This window comes from Diadema antillarum, unplaced genomic scaffold (assembly GCF_040938485.1).
Source record: "Diadema antillarum isolate AM-2024a unplaced genomic scaffold, OU_Dant_1.0 seq00001833_RagTag, whole genome shotgun sequence".
Classification (NCBI taxonomy): Eukaryota; Metazoa; Echinodermata; class Echinoidea; order Diadematoida; family Diadematidae; genus Diadema; species Diadema antillarum.
Genome location: NW_027272506.1, coordinates 60,347 through 84,642, shown reverse-complemented (window position 1 = coordinate 84,642; position 24,296 = coordinate 60,347). Strand labels below are relative to the sequence as shown.

The following is a 24,296-nucleotide window of genomic DNA, read 5'->3' as shown; positions in this document are numbered from 1 at the left end:
AAAAAAAAAAGAAGAAGAAGAAAAAAGAAGAAGAAGAGAAAAAGAAGAAGGAGAAGAAGAAGAAGAAGAAGAAGAAAGAAGAAGAAGAAGAAGAAGAAGAAGAAGAAGAAGAAGAAGAAGAAGAAGAAGAAGAAGAAGAAGAAGAAGAAGAAGGAGAAGAAGAAGTAGCTGCCAGGTCACTCAACCCTGCTGTGAGACCTTGGCAGGCTAGCAGCAAGAACGTATACTTGAAGACACCATAACCCCATCCTCAATTAAAAAGCTTCTGCCATAGGAACATCGTTACAAGGGGGAAACCACTGAGAGGATCATCGCTCCCCTGAATCCCCCTGCCCCTCCACCACCCCTCTCCCCTTTCTTCACCTGTAGCCTCTAAGTTTCTAATTCACAAAAATTCTCTGGCCATGGACGTAGCATTCCATATCCCACAGTGACTCGATGTGGTACTATCTGACTCTCGAGATGTGATACATGACCGTGAAGAGTAAGAAATTGAGTTAGCTCTCCTTGCATCTCTGGTCTTGTTTCATTTTCTGTTTAGTTTCAGATGTCAGAACTCCTGTGTTGATAAGTCATTTGTATAATTCCTCAAACCTCCAAAGTCTTTGAATAATGCGAACAAAAAACTGTACAAAAATTGCAATGAACTTTCTGAACTAATGTAAACTTTCACTTTCTTGCTTTCATTGATTTTTCAACTTTGTGCTTATTACATTCAGGTGCTCACTTTACCCCATAAAGCATTTATTTTTTGTGTCATTACAAAGTAAATCACAAATCAAAACTAAATACTTCAGAAGCACTTTCATGAGCACTTGGAAAATCATCAGTAATTGTATATTCTCATGCACAGCGTGGAAAGGACATTTCAAACCAACTGTTGACTAGCATCTACCTATACATGTTTTGAGACATTATACTTATAAAGACTATCCGTTTATCAAAACAATTACCACCATTACCTATATCATTGCCATAATTCTTGAGAACAAGATGAGAAATATCATATAATGAAAAACAAAACAAAGATAACATTAAAACTCTACTGTTTGTGTTTAATTTCAGATCTCTCTTCATTTTGGTTCTACATTTCTAACTGCATAGACAGAAAAATAAACATACTAATTGTGCAACTGCTATCGCAGGCGCCGTCTCATTTAGAAACACTCGATGCGATTTGATGTGACAAGTCTCAAAGGCTTTTTTTTTTTCTCACAACCTATTTAATGTCAATAATACCGACTGGAGGCAATCAATTTACATACTGTGAAAGCAAAACAGTGCTTAATGACAATCTAAATGCACGACTTCCTTCCTTTACAACCCACTTTTACAAACAATCCAGCAACCAGTTTTGATGGCTTCATTTACTCATATCAGCTGACACTTGGTTAAATGACTTACCGCAAAGTGAAACCACAAACTAAGCTTTTCTTTTCCAACCATTTGTTTGTCTGCGTGTGTTTGTACCTGCCCATTGCATTTTTTTTAACCATCCGTTGGCTCAGTTTCACAGCCCAGAATTGAAGGTTCAATCCCCTCAAGCGGCTAGAGATGTAAATTTGGAAATATTGAATGCCGCAGAGTTTCACATCTTAATGATATCTGGTTTCCATGGCACGCTCTACAGCTACCATATATCATCACCTGCTGGCTTCATTTTATTATTATATTCACATACAAGCTGTATTTTTTTAATGCTTTTTTTTAATGATTACTATGATTGGAATTCTAAACTACTTGCTGTTTATCTTTACGTGACCCTGTGCCTAAGTAGAGCTGATCCACTGAGAAATGTTGAGGGAAAAAATGTAGGGTATCTCATTTTCATTTATATCAATTTGACCCATTATGTTTCTCGTTCTACTCCCCCACCTCTGCCAAAGAATTGGCTCAGTCACTCTTTTTCCAAAGATGAGAAGAAAGTTTGTTCAAAACATTTCTTGCAGTCCATGCTGATCTGATGCCTATTTTGCTGTATCTTTCATGTCAGTCTCTATACACCAAATTTAAACAATTTCCCTTCTATTGAGAGCATTTTCAATGGTTGCAAACAGAGACATGCAAAGTTCAACAAACTTTCTCTCTTAGTTATGATATTTGGCAAAGGATATGTGCATACTCCTCTCACCAATTTTGAAAATGTATTTGCATTGCGTTTATCACTTATGTCTCCATTTGTTAGACCCTACAAGTTCTTCATTGAGCACATAATGATGCTCTTATTTTTCTCTCTGTGAAAGATACATGCAATCAAATTGGTCATTTGGAATGCATTCATCAATTTTGAATAGGTAGACACATTGTTTCATACATTATTAATACATAAGGTGCCTACATGGATACAATCAATCAATCAATGCATGAACTCATTCTACACGACACACGCTAAATTGCTATTTACCAATGACTGATCATCTTAAACAATCCAGCACACATTTGATAACAGAGGATATTTACTTGTGCAGCCTTCTAGATGATTGAACTTGTGTTAGAAGGACACTAAGTGTGATTGATGTAAGAAGAGAAGAAAAGCAACATAGACTAAAAAAAAATACTCACTTGGGCTCCCTTTGGGCCAGGTGGTCCTGGTTCCCCTTCTGGTCCTGGTTTGCCGGGAGGGCCTGGATCTCCTGGTGGGCCTGGTTCTCCAGGTCTGCCAATCTCATACTCCTGGGAAGTCAGGATATCAAACATTAATTAGCAAAATGACATATATCGAGCCAACTTTGAGCCAAATTTCCACATGGGTTCATACGTTTTACAACAGTGAAAAAAAAAAGAGTAATTGTAATCCCCTACATGCCCCAAAACTGTTACATTTTTGTTAGTCCATAAAACATATGTTCATCTTTAAGTCTAGAAATGGAATAAAACACAGTGTTCAATAGAATTTAAGGGCTGTTATTGTCTTTTCTAATCAATATTAGGCCACTCAGTTGAATGACAAAACAAATTTTCAATGAACATTCATTATTTGACCTTCATATATTAGTACATAGATGTCAGTCCAGTGTTACATAGGGCCTATGTTTGCCCCCCCCCCCCCTCAAAAAAAAAAAAAAAATCATTTTTGCATAAATTCTAATTGTTAATAATGGGGAAAAGTTATCTCTCATTCAAGTTATCTAAAAGATCATATCTTATTGGGGATTGATGCTCAATGGAAACAGAAAATAATCTGACATCCCTGAAATGTACCCTTTTACTATGGATATACCCACAGAACATTGAAGCTGATATGATAATTTAGTTCAAGAATGTAGAAGAAAATCATCGAAATAAACGTAAATCAGCGCGGCTAATTTGAAAAAAGCCTTTGATTTGGACCAAAAAAAAAAGTCCACATGAGTTCATTGGTTTTATAGGAAGGAGAAAAAGACTAATCTCCCACATATGGACATAGTCAGGCGGTAACTATATTTTCTATATGACAATGCACTGCTGACATCAGAATTACGCAATAATGTATGGCAGAAATAAGATTTGTAGTGTCAAAATGGGATGTCATTAAGGAAAGGTTACAAATAAAACAGTACAGTATTCCACCTGCAAGGAGCAGATGGGGATTCAAACTGCAGGGCATAGAACGGGATTTCCCTACACTGTATCTGTGTGTGGACATGAGTTCACTGACCTACATCAGCTTTTCATCTATGTCTTAGATACTTGGACTGATGTTTCACTCCTAGAAAATGTTTCTGGTACAGTATAAAGGCAGATCAAATTTGTTCATACCCCACCAGGTACTCCTTTGGGTCCCGCCGGCCCCGTTGGTCCTGGACTTCCATCTCTGCCTGGCTCACCTGGCGGACCAGGCAGCCCTCTTAGGATCTGTAGTCAACAGGTGTCATGAGGAAGAACAAATTAACCCATTGAGGACGAGTCCCGAGTAAACTCGGGCAGGTGTCTATGGGAAATGCGTGTTGTAGCAAAATCAGCCCGCCCTCAATGGGTTAATACTATCCAGGCAAACTTTACAACTCTAACATGGTACAGTGAATACAACTCTATATCTTCATTAAGAGGAGATACTGGTTTAAATTATGCAAGGTGCGTACTTCACTGGACGAGATGATTTACAAGTAAGGCAGATTTGATGAAAAAATAGGAAACTTGACAACTTTGCTAGAATAAAAACTTTGATATTTCAATAGTCTCCTCTTTGAATTTAAAACTGGGAATGTTTTGAAATGACTATCATGACTACCAAACATTTATGTTGACAAGTAACAAATAAACTCCCATAAGACAACAGGTGTCACAAGGAAGAGCAAATTGATACTATCCAAGCAAATTTTAAAGAACTTCATCATGGTACAGTGAAAACAACTCTACTATCTTCATTAACCCGTTGAGGACGGGCTGATTTTGCTAAAACACACATTTCCCATAGACACCTGCCCGAGTATACTCAGGACTAGTCTACAAGGGGTCAAGAGGAGATAGGTTCTACTGGATTAAAATTATGCAAAGTGTGTACTTCACTGGATGAAATGACTTACAAATAATGTGGTTTGGCTAAAAAAATAGAATACAACTTCGCTAAGCTAAAAACTGTGATATTTCACTAATCTCCTGTTTGAATTTGAAGTGTGGGAATGTGCTGAAACTGGATTTGCTGCTTTCATAAAACATGTGACTTGTAAGTGTGGCATTTCAAATTATCCAATGTGTAAAGATTCTTAAATCAATATACATATTTGACTGCATGTAGATATCAAAGCCAATTTTCTCAAAACTGTATTAAAGTGGTAAAGTGGTAAAGTTTTGTGCCACAATTTGCAGGACGTCTTTGGAAATGAAGTGAGATAATATCTAGAAAACAAAGAATCAGGAGAATGTCACAAATTCTTCATCAGAAATTTAGCTTTCATGACTATCAGATATTTATGTTGATAATTAACAAATAAAATCCAATATTGTTTTAATCTATGTTTCAATTATGTGTGTTATTAATACATATATAATATGCAAGTAAAGTCTTGTATGTTTTGAAACATGATATATAAAATGACATTTGCTTCACATTGTTTTTATGTGATGAAATCAGCATTATCACTATTTTACTCACAGGATACTGAGACCTCAGCTGCTCTAGGAGAAATGCTACGACCTCCTTGTCATCATTCATCAGGAGGTAATCAATCAGTCCCTGTGGTAGTCCCGGGATTCCCGTTTCAATAATTGTCATCCGGCTCTTCAAAAAGTGGTGGAAAATGACAAAGGAGAAATGGCAAATAGCAATTATCACCACATACTGAAGAAGCAGAAATTTTCGCATGCATTCTAATTTAGTGAATTTCGCAAGAGCCAAAATTTGTGGAATTAAAATGCATGCGAAAGTTCTTGTCTACACCAATGCATTGAATGCCGGTGGCAATTCACGAAAATTCAACCTCTCGCAATGGTGTCCTAGTTTGTAATTCATGAAATATCAAATTATACGGATATAGAACTTACTGTAACAACATGATAAGTGCAAACAGAATTTAGTTGTTGAAGTTGACTACCACATATTACATGGGTACAAAGAGGTATACACGTAGCTTTTATCTTTACTGGCTTTTTTTTTTGTCTCTCTCCCTCTTATTCTTGGGGAGGGGTGGGATGGGGATGTAGGAGAGTAATGAAGAAGTTGCCTCTAATATTGGGTACACATTACTTTCACACAGGTGTATAATCTCAACAGGATATTCTATGCATGGGACTGATAGGTTCTTGTGATGATGGATTCCTACATTGAAAGGAAGAGCCTTGCTCAGCAGGCTATCTACACAGTGCAATAACACAAACTCCTCCTGGGGGTTGTGACTGCGGACTTGTATTGCTGGACACCATCATTTTGTGCACAGCAGAACATTCACATAATAGGCTATATGATGCAAATCACATGCATTCTCAAAGAAATTATAACTAGACCAGCAACAATGTGAAATCTTCACTGCTGTACAATTTAAGTATAGTGGAGAAGACACATCATGAAAAAGGATAACAATATTGCTTCTTCCATCATATACACACTTATTTTGATATGCCCAAATTTATATAATCCAATTTTTGTGACACAAGATGCACAACTCTCACCAATGCCCAGAAAATATTCTGTGAAAGGTCTTGACAATTAGTGGTTTCTAGCTTCCAAGAAGATTGTGTTCCTACACAAAGAAGAGTTCAGGGAAAAGAGTAGGAAGGGAGAAGCTATCATCGATTTATTTCAGGCAGGGAGGCCGTCTGAACAGCCGGTCCTAGGTATGGGTCACATTGTGATACCTGATCTCTCCACCTCTCTCTCTCTTACTCTCTCCATCTCTCTTCATCTCCCTCCTTTTCTTTCCTAATTTCCTCGTCTTTCTCTTTCTCCAGAATTCCCTGCACAAGATTGTGGAAAGTTCGAGGCAAGATGCCATTATTGGCAACATGCTGTTTGGGAGGACCCTGAACTCGCTGACACAATTGCAGATGAGGTGGACGGGACTCTAGCGCAGCAGGGATAAAGCATTCATTGGGAACGAGCCTTTGAATCTGGAATCTTCTTTTCTACTTGTTTTTCACCCTTCTTTTCACTCAATTTGAATTGGTTTATTGTTTCTGCGTGGTAAATGAACTTAGATCAATATACTGAATATTCAAATTGCACATAGAGAAATAATAAACATTGCTACAATGGTTTATCTGTGCATAGTATTTGTGTATGCATGTGCGAGTGAGTGTGGATGAGGGAATTATCAACTACCTGCTATCACCAATAGTCAGTGGACCAATATATATGTATATCAAAATCCACACTAAGTAAAGTATGAATTCTTCTATTTTGTTAGAGAAGTTTTGATTTATAATACAGTCCAAACCCAAGGGAATGAATTCAAAAAGCCTTATTAAGATATAAAACCAAATGATTATGATGCCATAAAAAAACCTGTAAGATATTTTGTGACAAAACAGGGTTCATCACAAGATTGCTCAAAAACACCCAGAAACAAAAAGACAGAGGCAACTAGAACAATTCACAATACTCAAACATTGAACACAATGTTGTCTATAAAGGCTTTCCTTTATCACTAAACTCTTTTGGATGAAAAAAAAAAAATCAAAAACTCACTTTCTGTGACTAACTATTACTACTGTCAGTTTCAATTTCCCTTTCAGAGAAGGAGAACCATTTCTGAGGAAGAATTCTTCAAAACACTATTTATATCTCAAATCTTCAAGAGAATTTATGTTGAAGAAAATTGATAATTCAGTTACATCTGATCAGTGGTTTTCCACAAAGAAGATTTACATGTTCAATCATTCTACATATCAGGCCTTTGTACTCTCACTTTTCTTTTCTTTTTTCTTAAACAAACATATCCTCCCAGGAATCAGTAAGATTCCAATGTATACCAACAGATGAATGGCCTTCAAGAAAATGAACAATTATGTTGTTTTTGTGACCTATTCTATTCAAAGTTCACTTTTGGAAAATTCAACTCATGACATGATCCATCTATTCTACAAGTGCATGTGCCCTCAATTACTGAACTTCAAGCAAAGTAAAACAAATTGTAATCCAGTCTGCAGTTTTCTGGCGATGTTTCAGGTTACATTTGATACTGTGCAATAGAAACACAAGTAAAAAATCTAGTAACAGCAATGTTCAAAGATAATACAAGTGATTCACAAGGTCTTAAGACTAGAAACATTTAGTATTGTGGCCCAAAAGTCACTGTAGTTTTACATTAGTGTTTAGACTTTACCTCATTGAGCACTATGCCATCAAGAGGTATATAATTACCTTAGGTAGCAGATCATGGATGCAAGTTATTTATACCACTGGCAAAGTTACATTACAGTCATTAATGGTCACTGAGTCTGAGGCCCCATGTTTTCATGGTTATTTATTACAAATTCACTCAGAAACTTTTCTCTCCCCTCCCCCTTCCACCCCCATCCCCCCCTAACAAATCTATTGGGGATAGACATGTGAAGCTAGGATCTATTAACTTTTCTGTGTTTCTTTCTGTGTATCCTGTAACAATGTTTATAGTCTTTCCATACAAACTGTTGTATATATATATATATGTTAATTCCTCATCCTTTCTCTTTATGATCTAGATTCACGCAATGTTTCTATTCCTGCTTCAGGTACTCCCCCCTCCCCCCCCCCACCTCCCCATCCACTAGTACCTCCTTCCTTGCAAATGAGAATCATGACTGTCAAAACTTTCCTCCTTCTTTCTACTTTCCTTTCTTTATGTCTTCATTAAGATGATTTTGCAAGAGCTTCTCTTGTTGAGATGGTCTCTCCTTTTGTTTGGTTTTTGTTTGGTTTTTCTGTCTGTCCAGCTTGTTGAAAGTTACCCTAAAATCATGGTTTTGATAGATTCTACATTAGAGTGAAATAGATGAGATTCAATCCTAGATACTCCAGAACATTCTTTTGTGGCATGGTGAACTTTTTTCCTTGTGCCAAAACTCTAAGTAATACATTGCAAGTGAAAACACACCCCCCCCCAAGAAAAAAAAAGTAAAAAAATAAGTCTCATCCCATCCACACAAGTAAACAATAAAAGAAAGAATACTGATTGCTGAATAAAAGTTGATTCAATTGTGTACTGAGTCTGCGGTGGGTTCCCCCCTTAAATTCCATTGCTACATTAGGATGTCAGCACTGCATGTACAGACAGCGATTTTACAATGCGTATCAGCTGGAGCATTCCCTGCGTCTCCATAACTACCCTTGACTTTTGACCAACTAACTGTCGGTATGTCACTTGGCATAATCTGATTGGCTGTGCCTCCCATTCTAGAATCTTCCTTTTTACTTCACATGACAAGACCACAACTTGAGGCTAACAGTCAGGTGAGACCCACAATAAAGAGTATGTTTGGTTTTTAGGGTTTTTTTTCATAGGTCATTGGCTTCTTTAAACAGAGGATGGAGGCTAAATAATCTAGCTTTCTGTTTCATTTGCCTTTGGTATAACTGTTTGTTTCCTTTTTTATTTCAGCTAACACAATGAGTAGTTTAGTCCTTTAACTTTATGATTTGGATTCACCAATACTTCTCCCCCATTTCAGATATTCCCCCTTTCTCTCTCTCTCTCTCTCTCTCTCTCTCTCTCTCTCTCTCTTAGTCCACTAGTACCTCTTTCATTGCACACAACAATCATGTACATATAAACTTTTTTCTCTCATTTCTCTTCTCTTTACTTTCCTTTTCTTGACTTTGTCTTCTTCAACAAGATTTTGCTGGAACTTCTTTTCAACAAAGGATATCTTATCTGTTTGTTTGTACTCTGTCTAACTTGCAAAAATAAAGTAACCTAAAATCTTGGACTTCATGGATTCTGCATTCAAGTGAAATAAATGGAATTTAATCTCATTCACGCTAGAACATTCTTTTTGTGGCAGTCTTCTTTTCCTTGTTCTAAAACTCTAGGTAAGGCATTGCAGGTGGAAACAACAAATCTCTAACTCCTACTCACTCACCCCATCTCCACCAGCAAATCCCATCCCTCCTCCCGACAAAAAAGATACTTCTGCTATGTATATATACAGCTGTTTAAATGATGTACTGATCCTGTGGTTTTTTCATCCTTTTCCATTGCTACATGAACATGTCAGCAGAGTGGAAGCAGACACTGATGTCATCATGCAAATCAGCTGGAGCATTCCCCACCTTTTCATACCTACTGGCCTTTGACCAACTAACTGTCGGTATGTCATTTGGCATAATCTGATTGGCTGTGCATCCCATTCTAGAATCTTCCTTTTTTTTCTTCATATGACAAGGCTACAACTTGAAGGAGACAGTCAGTTGACACCAGCAGTAAAGAGTATGTTTGATTTGCTGTAGTAGTAGTAGTAGTAGTTGTTGTTTTTTCACATCTCATTGGCTTCTTATGATAAGTCTCATCATTGCTGAATGATCACTTTCTTCTTCTTCCAATGTTTCATTAACACATCAAAGTTACAGTGTGAATGTGCCTTCTTGGCATATCTAACAATAACCTCCAAAATATATGAGTTAAATATTAACAGATCAATTCCTCAATCTATACAGTGGGCTCCCGTTATAATGAAATCCTCGGGACTGGCAGTTTTCTTTAAAAATATCAAAATTTCATTATACCTGAACAAATAAACAATAAAAAAACATAGGGAGGATAATATTGCGACCTGAACTTTTATTTCATTATAACCCAAATTTCATTATAACTACGTTCGTTATACCGGGAGTGCACTGTATCCTCATCAACACATTAGTGCATTATGCAATTTTTCCTCAAACTTCCATTAAGTATGGTACTCATCCTCCTGCATAATGTTGCGGAATATGTATGATTTGGGAACTTTCCCTGTCAATGCTACCCAAACAAGGCTCCCTGTTAGAGAAATAAATCTTTGAAAATGAAAATGAAAGGACAAATAAATGTAAATGTGACAGAAAAAGAATAGGTACTTACCGGGGACATTGTGGTTTCATAGGATACAGGTGTTGTGAAAAGAATCCTGTCATCTTTCTTTGTGGTAACATCCCTTCCGATCCCATCAACTGTGGTAAAATCTTTGTCTACTGGTGCAAGTGTATAGTCCTTTGGCGTGAAGTATGGTTTTGTGGTTGACGAGAAAAATGGTGTCATCATGGTAACCACAAGCGGTACCACTGGTGTTGTCCCTAGTGATGGTTTTGTGTCTGGCTCTGGCAGTGTAATATCAGGTTCCGGAGGTTTAACAGTCCCCATGGGCGGTTCTGGTTCCTTGCTTGGGGATGGCATTGGTTCTGGGGGCTTAAGAGTCACTTGTGGTTGCGGCGTTTCTGGTGTTGGTATGGTAATACGTTTCTCTGGTGTGGGCTCCACTTTTGTGGTTACCTGTGGCACAGAAGGTTCAAGTGTTCTTACAACAGGTGCTGGTGTTGTTGTTTCTACTTCTGGCAGCTTTGCTCCTGTTGTTGGCATCTGCAAATCGACAGTTGAAAATAATTGATACAGGGAGAAATCGTGAAGGTTTATAGCTGTCACAAAGGAATTTAGGAGGCTAAACTTCTGCAAGGCAGCATTTCTCAGCACAAACTGGTCCCTAAAGGGACGATAAGTGGACTCAAGAGCAGTATCATGTTTTTAAAAGGCAGGACTAAAACAAGGGACAAGTTGAAGAAAATGAGAAGAAAAACAATTCTTGAAAACTGACTTTTGCCAGGTGTTCAAATCTTACAGAAAATCTTCAAGAGATACTTTATTTTTTGTTTTGCCAAAATTCAAAAACTTTACCTCTAGATCCTAACGGTAAACAAGAGTTAAATAAATCACATCAGAATCTTGGCACAGCTTCTACCCAACACTTAATTGAACAATAGGTGCCATTTATTGGACAGAATAGGCCTATGGCCAGTCCTCCAATTACACTGGCTTTTATAAGCTTGCTAATCTGAATCACCAATGACTATCTGTACCAACACTCGAAACTAATCATTAGGTATTAACTACTAGCTCGCTCCAATGCATTAATTCCCTCCTTACATAATTGGCTCCCTCTTTGACACCGAACCTACCCCTTGTTTTCTTTGTCCTGTATACCCAGCCCTTCCAAATGATGCATGCTTTGTTGATATGTGTCTCTGCTTACACTTTATGTTTACCATTGTTCCTCTGACGAATATCCTGCCAGGATTGAAAGCTACAGGCATCTTATGACTCAATTTCATTCCACTAGACTAGAAGAGTTTGTTCGCAAAACCAATAAGTCCATTTTTGAAGATTTTGAAGTACAGTCTCTGTCATAAAGCACAAAATAATACCTTTTAAATGATATATTGGTCACTACATATAAAGGTACATTTTTGAAGTTATGGTCAAAAGAAGCAAAGATTTTCTTATTATTCTCTTTATTTTAATTGACCTTTAATCGCAAATATCTCCATTTGGCAAATATGGACTTATCAGTTTTTGCGAACAAACTCTTCACTTGCTACTATTATGAGCAAATTTCAGCAGGAAAAGGATATCTCATCTCTTTAAAATATCATAGTCTGCATGTTGCAACATGGGTCGGTATTTTGATATGCCAAAATACAAGTTAGGCTGCGTTCATGCGAAACTAGAATTGCGTTTCTAAACACGTTTAGCGACTAAACGTGTTTAGTTGCGTTGCGTTCATGCGATTTTTCCATTTAAACGCGTTTCAAAACGTCGATCTGAAACGCGGAAAAAAGGGCGTTTTGAATCATGATTCTGCCAGAATCACGATCGCAGAAGCCGCATGAACGCAACCGTGATTTCAATCATGATTCTATGACGTCATTGTGCGCTGTGCGCATGCGTATCTCACGGGGTATCCCCAGTATCCCACAGCTTCTTGTTCTGTTCGCGCGCTTGTGTACGTCTTATGAATCGTGTGTTTCGGTACCATACTTGCATTTGTTGGTTTACATCAACGCCATACACCGATTCTATGATAGTATCTAGCTGTTTAATAAAATAATACATGTAATTACTCTCCGATTGAGTTGATAATAGTAATGGCTGCAGTGATGTGTCTATACCAAGGGAAACAATTGGAGAGACGAAAAATTAAGATTTTTCGATCTGTGGGCAGAGCCTGAATGCCACAGCTTATTGGAAAGTATTCACCGAAATATAAACGTAAAGGCCTATAATAAACTGACTGATACAGTTGGCATACTGCCATAAGGTGGTCTGGCTCAAGCTGTGTAGCAGAGACAAGGTCAAACTGCGCAGTATGCTGCGCAATGGCAAAGAATGAGCAGAGCCAGAATCAGCGTTGCGAAAGCCCGCATGAACGCTCTTCCGCTGAGACCGTGATTTGAAACGCCGTTTTGAATCATGATTCATGTTTGTGATTCTGGCTACGAAATCCGCATGAACGCGGCCTTAGAGATTTTTTTTTTTGGGGGGGGGGGGCTGGCAGAGCTTTAAAGGTCTTGTTTACATTTGGGAACAGTGATTTGAAATGTGTTCAAGATATCATATTTGATGCATATGTGTGGGTCAGTTGTATCACAAAAAATCCTACCATATAAAATTTTTGCAATAAAGTATGAAATATAAGGAGATATCAGAATTTTTCTGATTAAACCGTAATTGTAGACAGTTTAGTCTGGCAACATTTTTATTATTATTGTTCATATTTTGTGTATTTAACAATACATAACACTGATTATACAGGTTCATATTTTTACAGTGGTTGTTTCTATCCCAAACTCACATTTTGGAACTATTTCAAAGCACTAATGCTGGGTTTTTGTTTCATCTGCAAATGGTCAATTATGCCTTTAAAAGATGATGATTCTGCCTTCAGGATCCCAGAGGAAAAGGAATCACAGTCCTACCCCTGCAGTCAAAACAACTTTGCTATCCTAGCGATCAATTCAAGGAGTCCATGACTCCCAGTGGACCTCAAGGTCTAGGAGGAATGTGACCGTGACGACATTTTATCTTGTGACTAACAGGTGATGACAGAAGTTCCCCTGCGCCCACACCTTTCTTACTGGCTTACTTCCTCGCTGGAGACTCACAGAGAAGGGGACAAGAGCATACTTAGGAGGTACTAGATGAGTATACTGTAAAAGTGGATATTTTCGCGCGACTAATTTTTCGCGCTTGGCCGTGTCAGAAGACTTTCGCGTGTTTTAAATTCCGCCGAATCAAGACAACAAGTACTGGAACATATGGCATGCAAAAATATTCGCGTGCTTTTATTTTCGCGCTAGCTTCTCATTGCGCGAAATGCGCGAAAATTTCAGAACACCGCGAAAATTTCTACTTTTACAGTACTAGTCCAATATTTTGTTATCGTGAAAGAGCGTAATCATACAAGTGTTTTAAAGACAATACCTGCATTTAACAACTCTGAGCAATGCATTTCAGTCATAGGAACAAAACCAACCAGTCTGGATGTAGTGCGTATGCGGATTTACAATCTTAGACTGTGTCTGACAGCAAGGAGCACTATTAAATAATACAAAGGATATCTACTAGAGTTTGAAAAATCAATCCTACAGGGATCATTTGTAATAAAAAAGTAAAGGAATTTAAAAATCATATCATACCTATAGCTCCCACAGTAATCACATCCTAACATACTTTTAAAAGTCACATTGCGATATTACTGACCATTACTCACAGATTTTGTTTCTGTTGGGTTTGAAGTCAATGGGAAGAAAGTTTGATCATTTTTGCTAAGTAAATGCCACAGAATGATGCTCTCATGTCTTACATCCTGGTCATGTTCTTGATGAGAAATTTAAGCTGACAAAATTCAGCAGAAGACATTATGATACTTCTGTTTCATATATGCCCTCTTGGAGTGTCATACTGCAAAGAGTAGGCATAAAGTGTCAGAAAAAAAACCTTCTCCCTCTCCCGAATATGTGCAAGGCACCATGTTTTGCCCTGATCTCCCTCCATCAGCACATGAAATGATCCTTCATGCTACCCCTCCCTCTTCCCACAGTCAAGCCCCCTGTCAGCCTGTGCAATGATCCATTAAATTCTGGCAGGTACATCCAGGGTTCTTCCAACTAATTGGACCATCTCCCAAATCAGGAAGACGTCTCTTCTCTCTTCACTTGTCTCCTTTCAAGACGTTTTCTTCCCTCCCTGAATATATACTGGCCCCTGTTAAAATCCCATATTCACTTCTGCTTTAGAAAAAAAAACACCATAAAACTTCAGAGGTACACTGTAAAATTTGTAGTTAACATGACATCCAATAGAATTCCCTTTCTCAGGATATGATGACAAATGCTTACTAGTATCCAATATATATTTTTTGGGGACATTTTTATCTCTTTTCCATGTTAACTTAGTAACTGTAGAAAGCAAAATCACAATGCTGTGAGTACTCGTCTAGCACTATCAGAAATGGCTTCCTTTGAGTCTGAAAAATCCATAGTTCTGATGTATCATTCACTTTACACATTCCAACACAATATTTCCCTTTTAATGGCTAGAAAGCACTCAAACTCAACATAATTATTTTGAAATTACAAGGACATCTTTTACTTAAGTATAACAGTCAGTATGGAAACAGTGGGATTCCTGGAAAAAAACAACAACTTTGAGGTAGACTCTTGCTGTGCAATGTGAGCAATTTCTTATCAATATGTGATGGATGTTATGTTGAAGGGGAAGGGGGAGGGCCTGCCATCCCTTCCACATTTATGAGATATATGGAAAGATAGAGTTTTCTGCCCTAATGCTACAGAGACAACTATAACATGTATCATAACTAGTTTTCTACCGTATGTGCCCATCAAAAGGCTGCAAAACTTAATGTAATGTGATGGTCGGATGGATCATCACAAAATCCATACAATGTAGTGAAAATATATAGATCTTCAAATATGAATTTGTCAAATACTAAGCTTTGAATTGATATACAATTTGCCCTACTACAAAACATGGAAAATATTTTTTAAAATGATTGAAAGTTATAAAACTGTGAAGGTTATATTGCCAAAGTCAGCTTTACGTGCATTTTCCCCCTTTGTAATCTCAAACTTTGTACAGGTAATGCAACGCTGCACACTGGCACTGGTCCGATGGTCCCTGACCAGTAAAAATCACTGTCCAACCAGTAACTTTTTCAGGAATGGACCAGCAAAAGATGGAAAAACTGGGTACCCACTGGTCTGACAGACAGGTTGGACCAGTACAGAAAAATGGGTCAGTGTGCAGCCCTGGGTAATGTGATAACGCACCACATATAAAGGGAATGAATTTTTCTTCTTGTTGATCTTTGACTGACACAACTGAGAATAAGTTTTTTGTTTTTTATTTCCTACAAGATGCTAAGATAATAATGAATTCAAAGTGGAGCAGGAGTGATAGAATACTCACCGTGGTTATTTCTTGTCCATGGCAAGGATAGACAAAGCTGCAGTCTTTTGAGGTTTTGAAGTTATCCACAAATATCAGATTTTGCATCTCCCCCTGCAAAAGATAAACGTCAAAAATAGATTGAAAGAAACATAAAACATAAGGTTTCACTTTAAAAAAAATTAATAGAATTATAGACAAATAAGATATCTACTTCTTTATATGCACTAGCATTAAGCTTAACTTGCTAAGCTTATTCAACACCATTAGTAATACAACCAAACTTGTCCTAGTTGTAGATTAGCACACTGTAATAGCTGCTGCATTTCGCATATCAATAATGTACTGTAAAACGAGGAATCTTCGCGTGCATTTTAATTTCGTGAGAGCCAAGATTCGCGAAATTGAATTTGCACACAAAAGTTCTTGTCTTCACTATATGCATTGAATGTTAGAGGCAACTCGCGAATATTTCATGCCACGAAAAAGGCCGTCGGCTCCAATTCGCTAAAATTTCATGCCTCGAAAATATTGTTTTGCAGTATATCAAAATGTTTGATCTGCATAGAAACAAATGACCTAGTCTTTGATTAAAACATATAAATGCATATCTGTATCGCCAACATACAGGAAGAAACAAAATTTAATTCCTCAGCTGGGACATTCAATAGTTACGTTCACAAGCTTCTCCTAAACTTTACGTTTAGGTCGAAAACTTAACTCTGAACGATTAGCTCGTAGTTTAGCGCTGTGTGGACGCACTTGAAAGTTAGCAATCTTAAAGTTTAGTCGATGATTAGAACCACAGGACATCTTTTAGGTTTTACGCTCTATCCACAAGCCACAGGGGGTTCCCACTCGTAGTTTTGATCTGTGTGGACACAATAATCAATGAGCTTGTGAGTTAGCGTGACCATCACTTCTCATTTGCTTTCGGATCAACCTCCAACTGGGTATTTTGTATGGGCATAAGGTCATAGTGAAGACTCTGCACTTCCGGTATAATCATCAAGCGGGATTCGCTCGTAAGTTGTATCTTGAAGTTTAGGTGCATGCATGAACCTGCGTCATGAATTCATGAGTGGAGCTAATCATTGACAGTTAAGTTTTCGACCTAAACTTAAAGTTTGGCAACTGCGCGTGAACGTAACTAATATAACATGTCCACCACATTATGTGCTGTATTCAAGGACATTAACCCTTTTCTTGTTATCTGGTGGGGTCTGTGCAAAGTTTGCAAGTTTATGACAAGTCTACTCGGCAGCTGAGAGGTACATAAATGAGGAAGAAAAAGCAGATGATTCATTTTCCTCTAATCACAAGACAATTGATATCTCATTTTCCTCTAATCACAAGAACTAATATCTCATTTTCCTCCCATTACAAGACAATTAATATCTCACTTTCCTATGATTAAAGTCAGCTAGTCCTCTCTACAGTATTCAAAGCTTTGCAAAAGTGATAAGATACATCCATGAAAGTGCAGCAACCAGGGTGACCCAGCCCTCGATTGATATCTTCTGTGACCTCTGATGAAAGAACAAGACAACAAGCTAATCATATGCATTAGCAATTCAGCAGGCAGAGGTAACAATTGACACCAATTGATGACTTTTTTCTCCTTCCATCAAAAATTGTCTACACCTGTTGCGCACTGGTGCAAAAACAGGGGTAAAAGTTTGTTCCTAGATTGACAGTTCTTGATATACACTGATTTTATGATTTGAGGGAAGGAGGCAAGGGAGCAATAGGCACCTATTCAACATATTTCCCTGTCTACTTCACAAAACTCATTCAAATGCAATCACACAGACCCCACCCCCAGTCATTTTTATATCTGATTCAATGTAATACATATGAAATATACACAATCACTTTGAGTGTGTTAACAGAATGAACAGAACAATTTTGCAAAACATTATTTTTTTTGGTCAAAATCTTGTACAAATTAACTACCATAAGTTCCGTGTATAAGACGCACTATTTTTTCGTCGAAAAACGTTGAAAATCGGGGGTGCGTCGTATACACGGGTACAGTCGAATCACGGAAAAAAATCCATCATGTACACTCAATTTTATAAGGCTAACTTGGGGCCATGTATGCCCATCGACGTTTGGAAGGTAAGCAATCACTAAAACTTACGGATAAAAGAGCGATCTTTGCCGCGATCTTTCAATCTGGACACGCACAAAAGCTGCAAATACGAGATAAACTTACATTGGCTTTGTGCAGTAACGATATATCAATCTGGCCATAGACAACAGCTGTAACAGCACTGCTGTATGCTACCGATGTCAGTCTACCAAGCTACCAACAGCCAACCTAGTAGCTGGAATACGCGATGTACAGGTATCATTACTAAACAAGGAAAAGTAGAAATTACGCGGTGCGTAATATATGTCCCCGCCAAAAGTAGCATTTTGTAACAAAATGTGCAATATAGGTAAAAAATCAAGGTCAAAGGTCAAAGAAGTCAAAGGTCAAAATTCTGTGTAGAAGTGTTGAAGCTCTCACCTAGTGCCATCACATAAAGCAAACGGAATCGAAATCGGGTTAGAAATGGCGAAGGAGTAGCATTTTGTAGCAAAATGTACAATACAGGTCAAAAAATCAAGGTCAAAGGTCAAAGAAGTCAAAGGTCAAAATTCTGTGTAGAAGTGTTGAAGCCCTCACCTAGTGCCATCACATAAAGCAAACGGAATCGAAATCGGGTTAGAAATGGCGAAGGAGTAGCATTTTGTAGCAAAATGTACAATATAGGTCAAAAAATCAAGGTCAAAGGTCAAAGAAGTCAAAGGTCAAAATTCTGTGTAGAAGTTTTGAAGCCCTCACCTAGTGCCATCACATAAAGCAAACGGAATCGAAATCGGGTTAGAAATGGCGAAGGAGTAGCATTTTGTAGCAAAATGTACAATATAGGTCAAAAAATCAAGGTCAAAGGTCAAAGAAGTCAAAGGTCAAAATTCTGTGTAGAAGTTTTGAAGCCCTCACCTAGTGCCATCACATAAAGCAAACGGAATCGAAATCGGGTTAGAAATGGCGAAGGAGTAGCATTTTGTAGCAAAATGTACAATATAGGTCAAAAAATCAAGGTCAAAGGTCAAAGAAGTCAAAGGTCAAAATTCTGTGTAGAAGTTTTGAAGCCCTCACCTAGTGCCATCACATAAAGCAAACGGAATCGAAATCGGGTTAGAAATGGCGAAGGAGTAGCATTTTGTAGCAAAATGTACAATATAGGTCAAAGGTCAAGGTCAAAGGTCACGACTGAAATTCTGTGTAGAAGTTTCAAAGCTCCCATGTAGTGCTATCATATAAAGCAAACAGAATCAAAATTGGCTCATAAATGACAGAGAAGTAGCAAATTGAAGATTTTGATCACACACGGACGCACACACGGACACACGGACGGACGGACGGACACACGGACGGACGGACACACGGACACACACACGTACGGAGCCCGTTTCATAGTCCCCTGCTCGAACTCGTTCGGCGGGGACAATTACCAATACCGTAAAACTTATCAATGTACTAGTATCAATATGGCCATAGACAAAAGCTGTAAAATACGGAGTAGGATCGACACTCTGTCACCGTAAATATGAACGATGTGTGAAGCATGCATGCATATCCATGTCGTTCGTTTGCTCTTCATTTCACGAGTGCGAGGCCAGCTAGGATAGCATAGCTACACTGTAGTCAGCTAGCTAGTTAGCTAGCAAGCCTTTGGCAAAGGCAGCAGCTGCAGAGAGGCTTTTTTGCAATGGACTCGCGTGCACACAGCGATCGGATCGAAGCGCGCTTGCCCGTTGCGCGCTGTGTGTGCAAGTCCATTGCTCTCTGTGTGCGTGTGCTGAAATTATAGCGAGCTGCCTTTTGCAAAAGGCTAGCACTGTGCACACAAGCATGGTACAAGAGACCAAGGAGTGTGTTTGAAGCTCCTTGAAGTACATGTTACTGGTAACAGTGCATGAGTGTAATTACCGTACGCACCGTACGTCTTGCCGTATGATCCCTCTGCTACACTTGTTGATGTTTTTCTTATTTTTCGTTATGAACCTTCCAGTCTGACATGTGTCAATATGCGAGACACCCTCTGCTATGTATGACAGCAAAGATCGTAATGTACACTCATGAGTACGATATGCATGACACAATAGTACCACGATTGAAAGGCGAAACAATAGCAAGTGAGTACCGAGACAAGTCTCGCATTTTGCGTCTTCCGTATTTTGTTGATGTCCGATGAATACCGTTAAAAGAAAATATAAAAGGAAACGAAAAATAGAGCAAATACATGCTACATTCTAGGGAAATTTTGAGCTGAAATAGTATGTATGACACACGCAATATTTGCGTGGACATTTTCGTGTTTTTTTTTTTTTTTTTTTATTCTAGGTCCGAAATTAGGGGTGCGTCTTATACACGGGTGCGTCTTATACACGGAACTTTACGGTATTCAATTATGAAAAATAGCTGGAAAGACTTTCTACAAGTTAGACACAAAATTATCATTAGCCAATGACATGTAACAATAGTGCACAAAAAAGTCTACAGAATCTGTTATCTAAAAATGTGCAAACACACACACACATACACACACAAGTGGATAGAGCTACTTACTGGGATCAGCTTCTTTGTATTTCACATTATGTTGTAAATTCTACAGTATCAAAGTTGTCTGGATGATGCCTATTTCTGCCTAATATAATAATTTTCTAACTTTATCTAATTCATTTTGTCCTTATTTTATCCTGCACAATTCCATACTGTTGGGCATTGTCTTATCCTGAACTGCTTGATTAATTTGACCTACAATTTGAAAATCTAATTCTGTTATATTCATTCATTCATTCATTCATTCACTCATTCATTCATTCATTCATTTCATTTTATTTCTGCAAGAATATACATATTTAAAAGAACAAAAACACTGCATCAGACTGGCATTGCTACTTATAAAACACTCCACAGTGAGATTGTTCATGCAATTGACAAAATCAGCCTATGTCCTCCAGAGGTTACGATCTATATGCCTGTTGAGAAACCTGCTTGTTTCCACCTCCAGGGCATAATGAGTGATACATGTATACACATGTTACACCAAACTGTGAGACTCTACCTCCCAAACCTAATCAAGTTGACCCTGCCAACTCCAATTGGCCACTGGGATCAGACATGAAACTTTTTTTTTTTCTCTCTCTCTGCAAAGGACAGTTTTTGAACTTCATATTCCTCTCTCCCCTCTACTCTCTTATCCCCTCTGCTGTCATATTAGACTGACATGATAGTGTGGTTATTCTACTGCTCCGTGAAATCAGAGTACAGCTTGTGTAACATTCTCGAATCCCGATGGAATCCCATTTTCTTTGCTCACTTTTCTACTAATAAATTATTCTCAAAATTGTCAGCTCCTCATATTTCTCGACTCATGATTCAAATGCAACACTGTAGTCCCTGATTACCTGCAGATAAATCTTACTTTGTTGATAATTTGCCTAAACATTGGAAAAATCACTTTTACCATATAGGGAATGCTATTATAATTTCTTCTTATTATAATTTCTTCTATAATTATAACTATTATAATTTCTTCAATTTGCAAGTTGTAAGAATGAAGCCTTAATTTTATTTACATTTTTTTTTATTATTTGAAATTCATTGCATAATAGAATGATAATGACATTCAATACAAAAACACACCTGTCAATTAACATGCAAATTAAACAAATTGATTCCATTCATGAATAAAAAAATTGAGAAGATTCTACAAAAAATTGCATTCTTATCAGTTTTCTTCAAATGTTCAAATGAAGAAATATTCAAATTTATGAAGTTCTTCCGTCGAGATGTTTTCATTGCAACATCTCGACGGAAGAACTTCATAAATTTGAATAACAAAAGCAGTACCCGCTGCATGCTATAAGGATTAGAACCAACACTTGCTGTCGGGCGAAAGCTCGGTGGTCTAGTGGAGATGACGCCTGTCCGGTGATCAGGAGGTCGTGGGTTCGAATCCTGCTCGAGTATGTACGCCCATGATTTTTTATCATGGCTACTACTCAAACACTGATCAATTCAGTGCTTATTTACGTCGATGTAGGGCAATTTGTCAATCAGTTGCAACGAAGAAATATTATTATAAATATTAGAAAGGGATGTTTGTGTTACATTTTTTTCTTAATCACTAAAAATGAGAAAGGTTCTGAGGCCAGAGTTTGCAAAAGAAAGGAGGCCTAACACTCTCATCCAAAGAACATAAAAGTTTCCATCAAAATGTGACGGTTTTAAAAAGTCTGTCAGAAGGGACATTTGCCATACATAAAATTCATAGAAACAGCACAACCATTCTTTTATTGTACCTCTTACACTGGCTAGAAAAACTACAATCATTCCCCCTTTTTTTGGTGCAGGAAAAAAAATGGTATATCTCTGAGTTTTTGTGGTGCGTATGTGCACCTTAACACTGTTTGCGAGTGGAGGTGGCTGATCAATGTTATTCTCACATAGAGAATAGTGGTGTAGGCAGGAAGGAAGGAGATTCAGAGGGGGGATGTTATGTGATTAAAAACTGAAATAATACTGGCAAGCCAGGGAGCGAACATTTGGAAAAAAACAACAACCAAAAAAAAAAAAAAAAAACTTGAAGAAGACTGCCGAGCTTCAAAATAAAATTCCCCCTTCAGGAGCATCTTTTGATTCTGTTTTTTTGCTCAAATACCAGTAGTAACCTGTTGCTAAAAGCAACTTCCACTGAACAATTGGAATGAGCAAAAAACTACGGCTTTGTTGTGGCAGTACAAATGCATACATATATCATCAGGTCATGTAAGTTAAAAAAAAATGATTCCCTCTTCTGTCGTCATAGTTATTAAAGTCCTGGTAGCATCAGAATTTATGAGTGGCCTGATTCATTTGCTGCCCACCAGGGTACATAAAAAAATATAAAAAAATCATGAAAAGTGCCCATCAGCGAATATGTGCATCGTAGCATACGCTCGTTGGTAAAGGTCGACTCCAATTGAGATTCTTTGGATGTGTGTAGGCCTACTAACACAAAGATTATAGTGATAGAGCTGTACACAATTCATATCAAAGATTCTCAAATATATCTGAGATTGGCCAGTCTTCCCACCACATAGTATCCTCATGCTACCAAGTCTTTAACACCATGCAGCCTTCTAGGGGCTGCAAGAGCAGACAAATGCCAGGTGGTTGAATGTGGTCAAACTTCAACAGCAAGTTGTTTTTCTTGCTTGTAATTGTTCCTCAATCTCGAATGCACTTTATGCACACATGGTACATCAACCCCAGCAGTAGGCCTATCCAACAGAGCCATCACAAAGGTGGATGCACTTATTTAAGGATAGTAGGGTCGGGGGAGTTAGCGGTAAAAGTATTGAAAAGGACGCCCCATCCCAAACAATTGATGTGCCAGATTTCATAACTTGCCACAGCCTGCAAGTCTTGGATGGTGGAGTTCACAAAGAACATTCACGACATTGAATTTGTGATATGGCATGAGCTTTTATAAACATAATAAATTTCATAAAAGACATTGAGTGTCTGGATGGCAGACACCGGCAACATTTCACAAGTTTACACCCCTCGATCATCTTATTTTTACCCCTAGCTCTTTTAGCCAACCTCCCCAGCTGCTCCTACTTAAGCCAACGGAGGGTCAAGTGAAGTCAACCACATTACGATCTCGGTGGGAAAAGGACGTTTGGAAATACACAGCTTCCTCAAAACACACAGCTAATGTCTGAGACAGGGCACACTTTCAATCGAAGAGGTGAGGGTGAGATGTATTAATGACATGTTGGTGCAACATGAAGTGAAATACACAAGATGTGAACCAGAATATGCATGTGAAAGTCTGCAGCAAAAACACAGAGATGTGTCCTTCTAGCTCTAACATTAATGGTTGGAATTCTTCTCATTTTCTGTATCAGAATATGCCTGGTGATGACTAACGCACTCTTATTCATTGTAATTGTGATATTTACTTTAAAGGGTGTGTACAGTTCTGGTCGAGGTGTAGATTTAGCTTTTAACATTTTGCGAGATATTCAGAAACCACTCTATAAGATGTCAAAGAGCATGCAGTTCTAAGGGGTATCAAAAGTTTATTCGATGAAAATCGGTTTTGAAATGGCTGAGATATCCCAAAACAAGGTGAAACAAAGAGATCCTAATAAAGTTGGGGCATGTTGCCTTTTATTATTAGCACTTTTTTGGATATCTCAGCCATTTGAAAACCAATTTTCATCAAATAAACGTTGAATCCTTCCTAAAATTACATGCTCTTTCATATTTCATAGGAGGCTTTTCATTATCTCACTTAGGAATGTTCAAAATATGAATCCCTACCTCAATCAGTACTGTACAGTCCCTTTAACTACAGTCATAATTTCTATGCTAACATATGACAAGCTGACACTGTCTGTACAAATGTGCTCACAGGT

The 24,296-nt window shown here is 37.9% G+C and overlaps 1 protein-coding gene across 1 annotated transcript in view; it reads right to left on the bottom strand.

The window, feature by feature from the left end:
• Nucleotides 1–24,296, bottom strand: part of LOC139712637 (uncharacterized) — a 95,175-nt gene that overhangs the window by 44,408 nt on the left and 26,471 nt on the right. Inside the window, exons 5-9 of the mRNA XM_071624446.1 lie at nucleotides 15,849–15,941; nucleotides 10,452–10,946; nucleotides 5,075–5,200; nucleotides 3,739–3,834; nucleotides 2,563–2,673 (exon numbers count right to left, since the gene is read on the bottom strand). Of these exons, the coding sequence (XP_071480547.1) occupies nucleotides 2,563–2,673; nucleotides 3,739–3,834; nucleotides 5,075–5,200; nucleotides 10,452–10,946; nucleotides 15,849–15,941 (921 nt within the window). The remainder of the gene's footprint in view (nucleotides 1–2,562; nucleotides 2,674–3,738; nucleotides 3,835–5,074; nucleotides 5,201–10,451; nucleotides 10,947–15,848; nucleotides 15,942–24,296) is intronic.